This window comes from Eurosta solidaginis, chromosome 3, assembly GCF_040869045.1.
Source record: "Eurosta solidaginis isolate ZX-2024a chromosome 3, ASM4086904v1, whole genome shotgun sequence".
Lineage (NCBI taxonomy): Eukaryota > Metazoa > Arthropoda > Insecta > Diptera > Tephritidae > Eurosta > Eurosta solidaginis.
This window is the reverse complement of record NC_090321.1, coordinates 237,882,504-237,897,411: the sequence shown is the minus strand read 5'-3', so window position 1 is coordinate 237,897,411 and position 14,908 is coordinate 237,882,504. Positions and strand designations below refer to the sequence as shown.

General features: G+C 37.7%; 1 protein-coding gene across 5 annotated transcripts in view; it reads left to right on the top strand.

Moving 5' to 3' along the window:
• Positions 1-14,908, top strand: part of LOC137245263 (uncharacterized) — a 275,054-nt gene that overhangs the window by 181,473 nt on the left and 78,673 nt on the right. For all 5 annotated transcript variants that reach the window (XM_067775629.1, XM_067775625.1, XM_067775628.1 and 2 more), the window contains exon 6: positions 2,247-2,895. In XM_067775629.1, coding sequence (XP_067631730.1) covers positions 2,247-2,895 — 649 coding nt within the window. The remainder of the gene's footprint in view (positions 1-2,246; positions 2,896-14,908) is intronic.

Sequence of the window (14,908 nt, the reverse complement as noted above, 5' to 3'; positions counted from 1 at the left end):
TTTATATCTGTTAAAACACATACTATACCTTCAAAAGAAACCCATACGGCTTTTACCGTTTCAGATCTAGCAGTCCATCGCGTTTTAGACAAATTTTTCAACTGCAATAAGTTTTCAATCTTTTCCAATTCTTCTCTCAAATATTTGAAACGTTTTGTGCTACCATAAAAAGATGACAATGCTTCCAAAACATTGAAAAATTCTGTTATTAACGCTCTGGCATTGCACGCTGTTTCCACAAAAGTGTTTGTCCGATGAGCCTGACATGGGAAATGTTTTTGGATAGTCGTTTGATTGGAAAACGACGTTTTTAATAGATATTTTAAGTGATTGAAGAGCCGACACAATTTTATTGAACAAGTCTTCTCCCATCTTTTTGGTCAGGACGACGTCCATTTTCCATAATGGCTCAACCGGAACAAGTTCGCCTTCAATAGCAATTCGATCTTGATTATACGGGTCCGGAGTATTGTTAGCCATGGCAGGAAAAATACCTGCTTGGTTGACTTCACTTACAATGGTTTATTGAGTTTCAGTCCCTAAGAGAGCAATGAATTCATTTTGTGTGGCTGGACCAAGATACGACACGTGACGTGGTCTTCTTGAAGTTTCATCTAAACATTTCTTCAATAAAGGGCAATGGCGTGAAAATAGGTTGACAATTTGTAGGAAATTTCCATCGCCTTTTCCAAAGTGTCATCGTGACCACGAAAAGCCAAGCCCTGCCTTCCCAATCGACTAGGGTTTGCAGAACTTTCAAATGGTATTCTTTTTCTTGTGTTTCATGAATCGCGTATTCTCTGATGCATTTGTCCATTAAGATTTTGATATTGGCTCCTTCATTGATGAAATTGAAGAGATCACTTAAAGCGGCTCGATGAGATTCTGAAGTGAAATGTTCAGCCAATTATCCTTTTTTTTTATTTTGACCTCTGCTCTTCATTTTATGCCACTGACGAACACCTACCGATATCCATTCTGGACTAGCTTGCGATCTCCCAATGCCTTCCGAAAATAAAATGCAAACAAAGCAAAATGCAGTGTGTTTATATGGAGTGTACTCTAATAATGAGTATTCTTAATACCATGCAGGGTTGAATCGACATTGCTTATTCAAAGAAATTTCGGCATTGATTGGATAAACGTCAAGATTTGGCTGGTATGGTCCAAGAGCACTTAAATACTTGCGTTCATTGGTAGTCGATATTTTCATTCTTTTTCCAGGGTCATGGTCTACTATAGCTTCACTACCACCATGCAGAAAAGATTTATTACGCCCAAGATTGTTTTCCTCTTCTTCTGCAATTTCCAACAATTTTTCACTCTCTTCGTTAATATTCTTTAAACAGTCGGTTACATCGCTGAAAAATGCTGTCAAATTTGGCACAGCTTCGTTTTTCATTCTACTTCGTCATCTTCTACAGCAATCATGCCGGATAATTGAACCAAAGTCTCTGTTTCTTTCGATGGGAATAGTGAAGTCGATGATTGTTCACGTGTTAGTGTTATATGATCTGGTAACATATCACGTTTCGTAGCACCCAAAATTTTCAATCTTTTCAGAATCACTGATGGAAATCAAAATTCAACAGACTTTCATGCAATGCAATGCACTTCGTAGTATAATCAAGTACACGCAAATCCCATTGAACAGATATTGTTTGTGAGAGCAATGTTGCTGTGCCCTGCTATGCTATGTAAGTATAATTGACCCTTTAGGAATCAGTAAACAGTTAGATTTAAATACGCTTTTGTGAAATACGTGATATCGAAGTATAATTGTACTACTCCCAAAACAGAGTAAATAAAGGCCATATTGCAATACTGAATATTGGAGTTATTTATTCGGCAGTTCAGCGATACGAACGTTAGCAGAAGGCGCAAAATAATCGGAATCCCCCAGAATTCGTTACAACATTGTTTCCCCATCCGACCATTCAACAGTTCCTTTAAATTCAGCTGCCCAGTATGATTTCAATTCAATTGGAGTGCATGCAGATATAACTCGCAATAAGCTTCAAATAAATTTTGTCGTACCAACGCACAATCACACACTCTAGATTTATACTGTTGACGTAGTCTTACATTTAGTCTGAGATTCAGAAAACACTTAATATCAGCTCAACGCGTCACATGGTCGACGCTCGAAAACTTTCTTAGCAAAAACTTTCTTTCACACTTAGAACAAATACGAAAATCCCTGGCAAACAAACAATTGAACATTTTCTGTACAATTTTCATTGTAGGACAATACTACACGGCAACACCAACAAAAACAGCAGTACGAATTAAATATCGGGAGTAGCAAAGAAGATCAAGATGATGCCTTTCATCGTTGGCTCACGTCCACCGAAACAAACAACAAGCAAAATAATAGCAACAATGTTAATAACAACAATTCCTTAGAGGAAGAAAGCATGACCACAGCACGTCGCACATATCTGTTTGGTCTCGCTGGGGCGTACGATATTACCAACACCACAACAACAATAACAAAAGCAACACAAAATCAAATAAATGGCACAAACGCGCAAAGGTTGGGCGATAGCAGCTCCTCGAACTATATCAGCAATTCTAACAAAAACAAAAATAAAATGGACAATGTTTATTTTCGAAGTTCCTACAATGATTATAGCGGCGAATATAATGGTAGTGTGGTGAATATCGATATATTGCTTACTACTGCGGATGAGCAACAACAACAGCAGAAACAAAAGGCGTATTTAATTACGCAACCAAGCAGTAATTCACAACAAAATACAACAACAGCAAAGACAACAGCTTCAGCTAGCAATATTACGAGTTTAGCGTTGGACAATAATGCAACAACAACAACAATGTTGGCTTATACCAGCACTCAAGCGAATAGTCCAGAACGCCAGTGCAATGTTATGGGTAAGTTCGAATAGTTTAATACTCGTACGTATCGATATTTTCCTATTTTCAGCAGAGCGTAAATACTTAGAGCATTGAAAATTTCAATTCAATCTCCTTTGTTGATTGTTTGGTATACACGAATCTACATACATATATGAATGTTTGAATAAAGAAATATATCACAGTCAACTAGAAAAGTAGGCGAATCACTACGTTGGAATTTCTTGTTTGTTGCACTCAAATCGCTAAGAATGGTCCCAAACAGCTTCCAAAGAAACCGAAAGAGAGGGAGGGGAAGAAGGCGGGGGAGTGGTAAAAGGAGAAGGAAAGGTAGAGAGAAAGATAGGAAGAGGGACGCCGGTCACCTCAGATGAGCTTGAAATTTTTATTTTTTATTTTTAAATCATTTACCACTCGATCTTTCCAGCGCATTGCGAGCCACCTGCTTCTATAGGCGGGTTAGAATAAAAATACTTTCGAAGAACTTTTCTCTCGACCTTCTTGGTCCTTCTCCAGCACAGGAGCTACAAGATTGCCAACAGTGGCATAGTTGCCAAGACGCAAATGCGCTACTATTTGTTCGAAGACAACAGGTACTTCGTTTTTCCCTCATTCGCTATCAAACCCATATTTTCCGCTTCTTTTTCCAGTTTGCAGTAAGCAGAGGGTAGATTCAGTAAGTGTGGTGGTGGAGAAAGTTTCTAGAGTTAGTGGAGCCCTAACGCGAATAATGCCCAACATCGGCGGCTCAGGCGAAGCCAGCCGTCAGGTATTATTCAACGTAACCAGCTCGATAATATTATATGCACCACCAGTATGGCACGGATCTAATAGTCCATGTTTTATCCAGGAAAATCCCAGTAGATTTACTCTCCAGTGAAATGCCCGATCTGTAGGGCATTGGAACCATCTGAAGATGATAAGAAAAGGGCAAGATCACGAACAATAGTTATGTGGCAAAAACGGTGGGAAGAATCGGGAAAAGGGCACTGGACCTTCATGCTACTTCTTAATAAAGCGGAATGTTACAAGCGAAAACACGGCGAAATAAATTACCACCTCACACAGATATTGAGCGGGGACGGCAGCTTCAAGGAAAAGCTACATAACAGTGGGATAAAGGAGGATTTTTCTGTCCACACTTGGACAGCGCAGAACATGTAATGTTTCACTCCCCTCGTTTTCACGGCGAAAGAATCTCTGTACACATAATGTTTGGAGAGGAGCCTTCTATTAGGAAATTAGTTTCCTGAATGTGCGGACAAATAGATTGTTGGACTGCTATAAACAAGATGGCCTTTTTATTTATGATTTATGCATGCTGAAAGGGAGCGCAGAGAAATGTACATACGACTAAGTCACCTCCCCCCCCCCCCCCCCTCCCACTTTACGTTATGCCTAACGGCGATCCCGCGGTGGACAGGATTAGCCTGGTTTCATTGGGCCACTTTAAGGTAGTGCGCTACCCTTTGCCATAAAAAAAAGCTATATCTAGCGTTAATACCATGAGAAAGACTGAACAGCAAACTGATTGGACCTTATCAGTACGGCTTTAGACCTGGTAAATCTACTATCGATCAGATCTTGAAGATGCGCCAGTTCCCCGTGAAGACTCACGATAGGAGCATCGACACTCGCCATCTTTTCGTCGACCTCAAAGCAGGATTTGACAGCACGAAAAGAAGATGCTTGCATGTTGCTATGTCTGAATTTAAGATCCCTGCAAAGTTAATTAGGCTCTGCAAATGACGTAGAGCAACACCACCAGGTCCGTTTGGATTTGGAATGACCACTCTGAGCCATTCTTAACCAAACAAATCTTCAGACAACACGACTCCTTTTCGTGCTATTTGTTTAACATAATGGATAAGATAATTCTAGCAGCAGAACTAATCCATGTTGATACAATTTATTATAAGAGCGTACATTTACTGGCGTGTGCTGATCCGATTGATATTATTGGCCTGATCAAACGCGGAGTGTGTTCTGCCGTCTAGGCCAAGACGAGATACTGGCTCTCGTCCAAGAAAGAAATGAAGCATTCGCGCTTGGGCATTCACGTCACTGTTGGCAGATATCAAGTCGAAACTGTGAAAGATTTCGTCTATTGGGAACCAGAACTAATAGCAAAAATGTCAGCTAATGTCAAAAGTGTCAGCTCAGAAATTATATGGAGAATAACTCTTGCCCACAAATTATACTTTGAACTGAGTAAGCGACTGCAAAGTAAAGTCCTCTCTCAACGTAAGAAACCGGATGCTCCACAAGTCGTTCATCATACCTATCCTGATGTATGGCTCGGAATTATGAACCGTATCGAGAGAAGATTAGATGACTCTTGGAAATGTTCATAAGGTTTATGGTCCTGTATTTGGTGCCAACGGTGAGTATCGAAGAATGTATAATGATGAGCTGTATAAGCTTTACGCAGATATGATGATAGTGCAGCGAATAAAAATCACAAGGCTTCATTGGCTAGGTCATGTTATGCGAATCTACGAAGACACTCCGGCCAAGAAAGTGTTTTAAGTCGAGACCGCAGTTTGAAGACAGAGAATGGGGAGACCTTCACCCAGTTCGGAGAGGCAAGAGAAAGAAGACTTGACATCCCTTACTGCTCCCAATTGGGGTCAGTTATCGCTAAACAGGGAAACATCCAAAATAGCTTAGGTGGTTAAGTGCCAATTAATAATCATGATGAGTCATAACTGCTATTGCGTAAAAAGCACATTTCAATTGAAATAAATGTATAATTTACTATGCGTACACTTTACAAACTTTTGCCTCAATTGACATTATAAATTTGCTTATAGCTTTTAGCTCAATGAAAAAAACTCCTACACCGCTATTCAATTTTCTTGATGTCAGGTAGCAGCTGATGTAACATAATACCAAAATGTGTTGCTGTCTCTGTAGGTATGCCGTTAAATGGTTCCGAGTTGTGTGTATAATAAATTTTAAAGTAATGCAATGGCTTTTGCCATGCACACAATACACAAGGAACAAAAGGTAGCAACATTAAAAAAACATAAATTATGTAAAAATGGCCTCTATATTTGGCCGGGACTCGACTCTAACTTACGGTTTTCTATTTTAAAATGTAAACCAAAAATTTTTTCTATCTCGATTTGGACTGATAACTGAAATTGCTTTTATAAAAAATAATGGTGCGTTGTAAATAAAACTTTAAATCGTTCTAAGCCCAATTCTCTCACTATAGCTTAAATTGAGTATCATCATCATTAACGAAACAAGTAAGGACGGGACTGTCTTCGGCTGTGCGGAACACTTCATACCTTTCATGAATGGGGCTGAACAATAATCTTATCCCATTCGTAATCTCAAAATAATGCGCTGTATAAGATAAGAAATATATAGTGAACAGTTGTACATACTAGAGATTTACGCCGCCGATTTGCGACGATTTTCCCACTCCGCCGCCGAATGTCAAAAATATCGGTGCGGCGGCGGTGGCGTCCGGCGCGTTACTATATTTTCTACTCTCTTAAGACTGTCTATGCTATTTATTGTTCATCTCGAAAATTGGTCTGATATGGTTGAAAGGGGTATCAAGGGATGCGCATCACTGCCAGTTTTAAAAATCCAATTGCGAAATTTAACACTTTATAACCGTTCAAAAGTTATTTGATAAAACAGGCGCCTTCAATGCCAGCTTTACACGGATATCGCTTCACCGAATTCACCAAGTTATTAAAATAAAACACTTAACGAAAAGTCAAATAATAAATTTAAATGCTCACTTTGCATAATTTTTTCATAAAATTAATAAAGTACAATGAAATTAAATAAAGTGGCCCAAGTCGAACATATTTTCAAATTGTACTCGAGTTTTTAAAACAGCAAGTTAACCGAAAAAGGTGCCGAATTTTATATCCCGATTGGCTGAAAGAATAAGCGAAATCAGTTATGCAAAATCCTTTATTAGACTCCATTGGTTTAAATTCTCCTATGAACAGATTCTCAGTTCATACTTTCTGAACTATAAAATAGCGTCTGAAATCTTATTTTGAATTTCACACTTCATCATTCAGCACTCAAGTCTCCCGGTTTGACATTTCCTAAAGTTGGCGGCTCTATCCCCAACTAGTCGCTTGGGATGAATCACATTGGATATAGCCTATCAACCATGTTTAAATATGACTGAATACGTAGGCACATTTTTTAACCAGCTGAGGCTTTGTCCTTCGCAAGAACACTCAAAGTGGTGAAGCAAAAGCTTTCTCAAGACAGTCGAACAAATGACCGGGTGTTCTACTAGCCTAACGTAGGGGATAGTCGAACTAGTCTGAAAACTGAAGGCGGTTATCCATAATGGGCTCTTATATCATAAGGCCGGAAGCAAAGACTATGGAGGTCAATGTATCGAACACAAACGTCTGCAAATTTTGGTCTTCATTTTCAAACTTTTATCCACGGTTCTTGCAAAGTTTAAATTAAGTAGATGCGCCAAGGATTATACGATTTTCAACCATGTGTTGCGCAATGATATCCACTTAGACAGCTTTTGATTTCGAGGGCGGCATCCGTGGCCAAATAGTTACTCCCTAACGTTTCAAGGCGTTTTTGGAGTAGCTCGGAAGCATATCGCAACAAAAACATCCGTCAGGAGGTCTTCGGAGCTACACCTAGAGCTTCTAGGAAAGTAACGTCGACGAAGGTATGAGTTAGAAGTCGCACTCCTATGGCTTTTGTGCTGGCATATGGTATAAGAGCCAGGATGCGTGGTAGCGACTTGTGGTCGGAATTTCTACTGTTCGCACGTCGGGAATTGCAGCTCTTAGAAATAGCCGAAAAAACTGAAGGCGCCCTTTAGCGCGATCAACAATAAGCCAGCATTGATGCTAATCGTTAAAACTGTGCCACGAGAGTCATGTCTATTAGTAGATAATTGATAGCAACAGTAAGTCGCCTATATGCGTGACCAGCATAAAGCCACAAATCGTGCCGACGACTGGTATTAGAGTTAGCCCAGAACATCTCCTTCGGTGAAACTACGCTACATAAGTGTGACCATGTGTGTGTATTTCGCCCTCTCTCCGCATGGAGCTACTCCCGAAATTTTTTACCAACGATCCACGAGATTTTGAGGCAAAAACCGCGGATCTTTCCGAAATGGCCAAAACGTCGATTTCCTTAAATACATATAAACATAACCTTTCCAAATATTTTTTTTTAATTTTCGCTTTAAAAGCTTCCAAGATGTTAATCTGTAAGTTAATGATATTGTTCCAGATCGTCAAACATACCATTGACGTCAGTACTATGTTTCCATATTCATTAGTTGTGGACAATGTGATACTCCGAAATCCAGCCATTCAATTCAGAGGTTTACGCCGATCACTTATATAACAGAGCCTGCGCCGCCGCCGCCGATTAAGTGAACGGCCTAAACCTCTAGTACATACCTAAACGATTTTAAGATAAATATAAAAAAATGGCAAAAAACCCCCTTATCTGAACGATCGGTTGTATGGGATATATATTATATATAGCTCCGATAGAAATGATTTTTACAGGAAATCTTCTATGATATATTAGAATAAATATCACCAAGTTTCACGTTTTTATATAGTGGAAACTAAGGGAGAAATGGCCAAAAATCTTTCTATCTGAACGATCGGTTGTATGGGATATATATTATATAAAGCTCCGATCGAACTGATTTTTTCATAAAATCTTCTACGATATATTTGAATAAATATCACCAAATTTAACGTTTTTATATTGGAAATTAAGGGAGAAATGGCCAAAAATCTTTCTATCTGAACGATCGGTTGTATGGGATATAACTATATATAGCTCCGATCAAAGTGAATTTTTCAGGATATCTTCTATGATATATTAGAATATATATCGCCGAGCTTCACGTTTATACTTTATAAATTGCGGCAGGAATGACCAAAATCGTCTTATCTGAACGATCGGTTGTATGGGAGATATATGTTATAGTGGTCCGATCCTACCGAATACGACAAATGTCTAATATAATACAAAAATACATCCTTGGGCCAAATTTCATTGAGATAGGACATGGCTATATCAACTCAGTTCTTCGCCCTGATCAATTCTGTATACTTAATGGTGAGTCTATCTTCTATATTTCTCAACGTTACAAACATCGGACCAAAGTTAATATACCATTTCATGTTCATGAAAGGTATAAAAATATTCATCATCTTTATACGTAAAAATTACCAATGAGTTAACCCAAAACGACAAATGAGCATCTCATTAAAATTCAAAACAGCATCAAAAGAGCTCTTCAAATGTTTTATTTGTGGTCCATTAACAGAAGAGCTATGTAATTTCAATAAGTATTATTTCCGATGAAAAATTGAGAATTACATTGAAAATTTCGAATTCTTGGAATTTAAATTACATACACTTATAGGATATACATACTTGCAGACGTTTACGAGCAAATGTCTCAATTCGAGCATTCAAAACGGTAAATATAAAAGCAGGTAGGTAATTGAAATTCAAAAAAGGCGCATAGGCAATGAACGTGTTTATGATGTTGGGTTTACCAAATAGAAAAAGGTAAGCAACCGAAAAGCTATAAAAACATTAATACAAACAAGTGTGGCCTTGGCCTGCCTAAAACGTTTATAACTGCGAATGTTGCTTGTACTTGTATGTTAACAGACTTTTATACCTTTCAAGAAAATGAAATGGTATATTAAGTTCGTCACGTACCTCAAGATCTTAAGTCTTTAAAGGAGAAGTGATAGACCTACCAAATAAATATACCGAATTGATCAGTTTCACTCTGTGGTTTAATTAAGTCATGCCCGTCTGTCTGTTTGAACGCTTTGAGGAATATTGATAAAATTTTAGGACCGAGCATATTTAGGTCTGATTAGACATTTGTCGTAAACGGTGGGATCGGACTGATATAGCATATATCCCTCTTAAAATCGATTTATTTTTTTGTTATATCTTCCTAAATTTATGAGAGATAAGCTTTAAATTTCATCAGATGATTTTGTATATGACACGTATTGTTGTTTGCAAAAAAAAAAAAATATTTGAGGTCGGTAGTATTTACATACAACCGATTGTTCGGATAAGAAACCTTTTGCAATTTCTGCGCCATTTTAACAGATAAAAAAATCAATAAATTTAAGTCGCGATAAACTCCGAAGAGATGTTAAGCCAAACTTCTCTTTCAATTTGCGACACGCTTCTTTTAGTTTTGCCTACAAACTGGCCGGACGGGATCTACTTGTTTAATGCTGACTCCGCACGGCGTCTGCAAGGCAGATGAGTTTTCACTGAGAAGCTTTCCGTGGCAGAAATACAGTCGGAGTGGTTGCCAAACACTAATTGAAACAACTTGTTTCCAAAATTTTGATGCTGCTTTGCCCTGGACATGAACCCAGGATCTTTTCTTTCCTAAAAAAATCGTAGAAAAAGGTCGTATAAAGCGTGCATATCCCAAACAACACATCGTTTATATGAAATATTCATGATCATAGCTATCTCATGCAGATTTGACTTACTGACGTGTTATCGGCTTGTTATCGATGACAATAGTTATATTATCGGTTTATTATCGAAAGACTATAGATTTATTACCAGAGTGTAACCGACTTTTTATACATTCGTTATTGGTTTGTTATGGAAGTGATATCGGTTTGGAATCAAAGCGTTATTTTGATTGTTAACCCAGTAGTGACGGGTGGAATATTTTGGCTCGACTATGACGGGTGGGACAACGAAATCACCCGCCTATGCAAGTGGGTGACTTCAGTTTCCAACATTAGACAAACTAAAATCATCTTTTCATAATTGGCAGTACCATATGTTTTTTTGTTAAACTAAGATCCTGTTTGTACCTTGGCTTTACTTGTATGTTCTTAAATGACAAAATAGAATCTCAGTTAAAGGGGAAAAAAGTTGAAATCACAAACACCGAAAAGGTTCATTTAGTTCGAAATTAGTTGCGCACTGCCTCAAAAGAACAGGTTTGCAATGTCTTGACGCTCGTGATGGGACTTTAAAGTTTAGTTCGTTCAAAAGAAAGGCGCTAGAAATCAGTCCATTAAGTAGTTTAGCTATGAATAATTCGCCTAACATTTCTCTACGACTTGCGAGAGTTGGAAGATTGATAAGCTTTAACCGACTATTATATGGTGGAAGATTATACGCATAGTGAAATGAAATTTCCTTAAAGAGAAAAGTAAAAATTGATTCTGTATTGAATCTAGTCTATCTGCATGAACTTGATGTCGCAGATTTCAGATTATTGATCCGTATTTTAGAATTAGTCTAACAAATGTGGTAAAAAGGGCTGTAAAAAAATCATTTAACTCCTTCGGCGTTATCTTGATTTCTTCAGTTAAATCACCTTTTTTTATGTACGAGACTCCACGTGTTAATATTGTTGGTATGGTTACTCACTGTTCTACTAGCAACCTTTCAAGTTTTTTTTTTTTTTGCGAACAAATAACTTTTGCTCATGTATCTCAGTAAGAAGTTGGCGGTGCTGTAAAAGTATTTTTTCCATTTTTATACGCTTTACAGTGAGAAACCTCTCATAATAATTGTGATTTGCGGTATGAGATCAGCATAAGATTTCACGATTAAATTTGTCAACTAAATCCACCTACCAGTCAAAGGAACTTTCCCTCTAAGCAACCGGACATGCTTACCTGGCAACGGAGTGCATGTTCGCTATATATAACATATCTAATACATCCGATTATTCGGTTATTACAACTGGGATAAAATTATTGCTCACCTACTTTCATGAAAGGTATAAAGTTTTCAGCACAGCCGTAGATAGTTGCGTCCTTAGTTGTTTTTAGTTTTTTTGCTCACTTTTTTTATATTCACTTGAAACTCATAGCGCCAGTGTTAAGTGCTTTAACTGTTTTATTTAAGAGGCTTGAAAAGAGTATCTGTTTTACACTTAAATGCTTTTACAATATTCTGGTATTTGACTTTTTCGTTGTGCAATCAAAATTCTCTTTAAATGAAAAAATACTTGCCAACAATTCGAAAGAGAAATTTACTAGAACATTCTCATTTCGAGCAAAAAATGCCAAACTTTTTTAACCTAAATCGAATATCAAACCATTTTTTTATGGTTCTTAACCTTCGACTGAAGAGCCAGTATTTAAATAATTTGTTTTTCTTTATTTATTTTGTTTTTTTTTAATATTTTTGGTTTTTTAATTCTTTTTATACTCAGTTGAGCAGAGCTCACAGAGTATATTAAGTTTGATTGGATAACGGTTGGTTGTACATATATAAAGGAATCGAGATAGATATAGACTTCCATATATCAAAATAATCAGGATCAAAAAAAAATTTGATTGAGCCATGTCCGTCCGTCCGTCCGTCCGTCCGTCCGTCCGTCCGTCCGTCCGTTAACACGATAACTTGAGTAAATTTTGAGGTATCTTGATGAAATTTGGTATGTAGGTTCCTGAGCACTCATCTCAGATCGCTATTTAAAATGAACGATATCGGACTATAACCACGCCCACTTTTTCGATATCGAAAATTTCGAAAAATCGAAAAAGTGCGATAATTCATTACAAAAGACAGATAAAGCGACGAAACTTGGTAGATGAGTTGAACTTATGACGCAAAATATAAAATTAGTAAAATTTTGGACAATGGGCGTGGCACCGCCCACTTTTTAAAGAAGGTAATTTAAAACTTTTGCAAGCTGTAATTTGGCAGTCGTTGAAGATATCATGATGTAATTTGGCAGGAACGTTACCCTTATTACTGTATGTACGCTTAATAAAAATTAGCAAAATCGGAGAAGGACCACGCCCACTTTTAAAAAAAAAATTTTTTTAAAGTAAAATTTTAACAAAAAATTTAATATCTTTACAGTATATAAGTAAATTATGTCAAGATTTAACTCCAGTAATGATATGGTGCAACAAAATACAAAAATAAAAGAAAATTTAAAAATGGGCGTGGCTCCGCCCTTTTTCATTTAATTTGTCTAGGATACTTTTAATGCCATAAATCGAACAAAAATTAACCAATCCTTTTGAAATTTGGTAGGGGCATAGATTTTATGGCTTTAACTGTTTTCTGTGAAAATGGGCGAAATCGGTTGATGCCACGCCCAGTTTTTATACACAGTCGTCCGTCTGTCCTTCCGCATGGCCGTTAACACGATAACTTGAGCAAAAATCGATATATCTTTACTAAACTCAGTTAACGTACTTATCTGAACCCACTTTACCTTGGTATGAAAAATGAACGATATCGGACTATGACCACGCCCACTTTTTCGATATCGAAAATTGCGAAAAATGAAAAAAAATGCCATAATTCTATACCAAATACGAAAAAAGGGGTGAAACATGGTAAGGTAATTGGATTGTTTTATTGACGCGAAATATAACTTTAGAAAAAACTTTATAAAATGGTTGTGACACCTACCATATTAAGTAGAAGAAAATGAAAAAGTTCTGCAGGGCGAAATAAAACACCCTTAAAATCTTGCCAGGTATTACATATATAAATAAATTAGCGGTATCCAACCGATAATGTTCTGGGTCACCCTAGTCCACATTTTGGTCGATATCTGGAAAACGCCTTCACATATACAACTACCACCACTCCCTTTTAAAACTCTCATTAATACCTTTATTTGATACCCATATCGTACAAACTCATTCTAGAGTCACCCCTGGTCCACCTTTATGGCGATATCTCGAAAAGGCGTCTACCTATAGAACTATGCCCTACACCCTTTTAAAATACTCATTAACACCTTTCTTTTGATACCCATATTGTACAAACAAATTCTAGGGTCACCCCTGCTCCACCTTTATGGCGATATCTCGAAACGGCGTCCACCTATGGAACTAAGGAATACTCCCTTTTAAAATACTCATTATCACCTTTCTTTTGATGCCCATATTGTACAAACAAATTCTAGGGTCACCCCTGGTCCACCTTTATGGCGATATCTCGAAAATGCGACCACCTATACAACAACCACCACTCCCTTTAAAAACCCTCATTACTACCTTTAATTTGATACCCATATCGTACAAACACATTCTAGAGTCACCCCTGGTCCACCTTTGTGGCGATATTCCGAAAAGGTGTCCACCTATAGAACTAAGCCCCACACCCTTTTAAAATACTCATTAACACCTTTCTTTTGATACCCATATTGTACAAACAAATTCTAGGGTCACCCCTGGTCCACCTTTATGGCGATATCTCGAAACGGCGTCCACCTATGGAACTAAGGATTACTCCCTTTTAAAATACTCATTAACACCTTTCTTTTGATACCCATATTGTACAAACAAATTCTAGGGTCACCCCTGGTCCACCTTTATGGCGATATCTCGAAACGGCGTCCACCTATGGAACTAAGGATTACTCCCTTTTAAAATACTCATTAATACCTTTAATTTGATATCCATATCGTACAAACGCATTCTAGAGTCACCCCTGGTCCACCTTTATGGCGATATTTCGAAAAGGCGACCACCTATACAACAACCACCACTCCCTTTTAAAATCCTCATTAATACCTTTAATTTGATATCCATATCGTACAAACACATTCTAGAGTCACCCCTGGTCCACTTTTATGGCGATATTTCGAAACGGCATCCACCTATAGAACTAAGGCCCACTCCCTTTTAAAATACTCATTAACACCTTTCTTTTGATACCCATATTGTACAAACAAATTCTAGGGTCACCCCTGGTCCACCTTTATAGCGATATCTCGAAACGGCGTCCACCTATGGAAATAAGGATTACTCCCTTTTAAAATACTCATTAACACCTTTCATTTGATACCCATATCATACAAACGCATTCTAGAGTCACCCCTGGTCCACCTTTATGACGATATCTCGAAACGGCGTCCACCTATAGAACTACGGCCCACTCCCTTTTAAAATACTCATTAACACCTTTCGTTTGATGCCCATATTGTGCAAACGCATTCTAGAGTCACCCCTGGTCCATCTTTATGGCGATATCTCGAAAAGGCGTCCATCTATAGAAC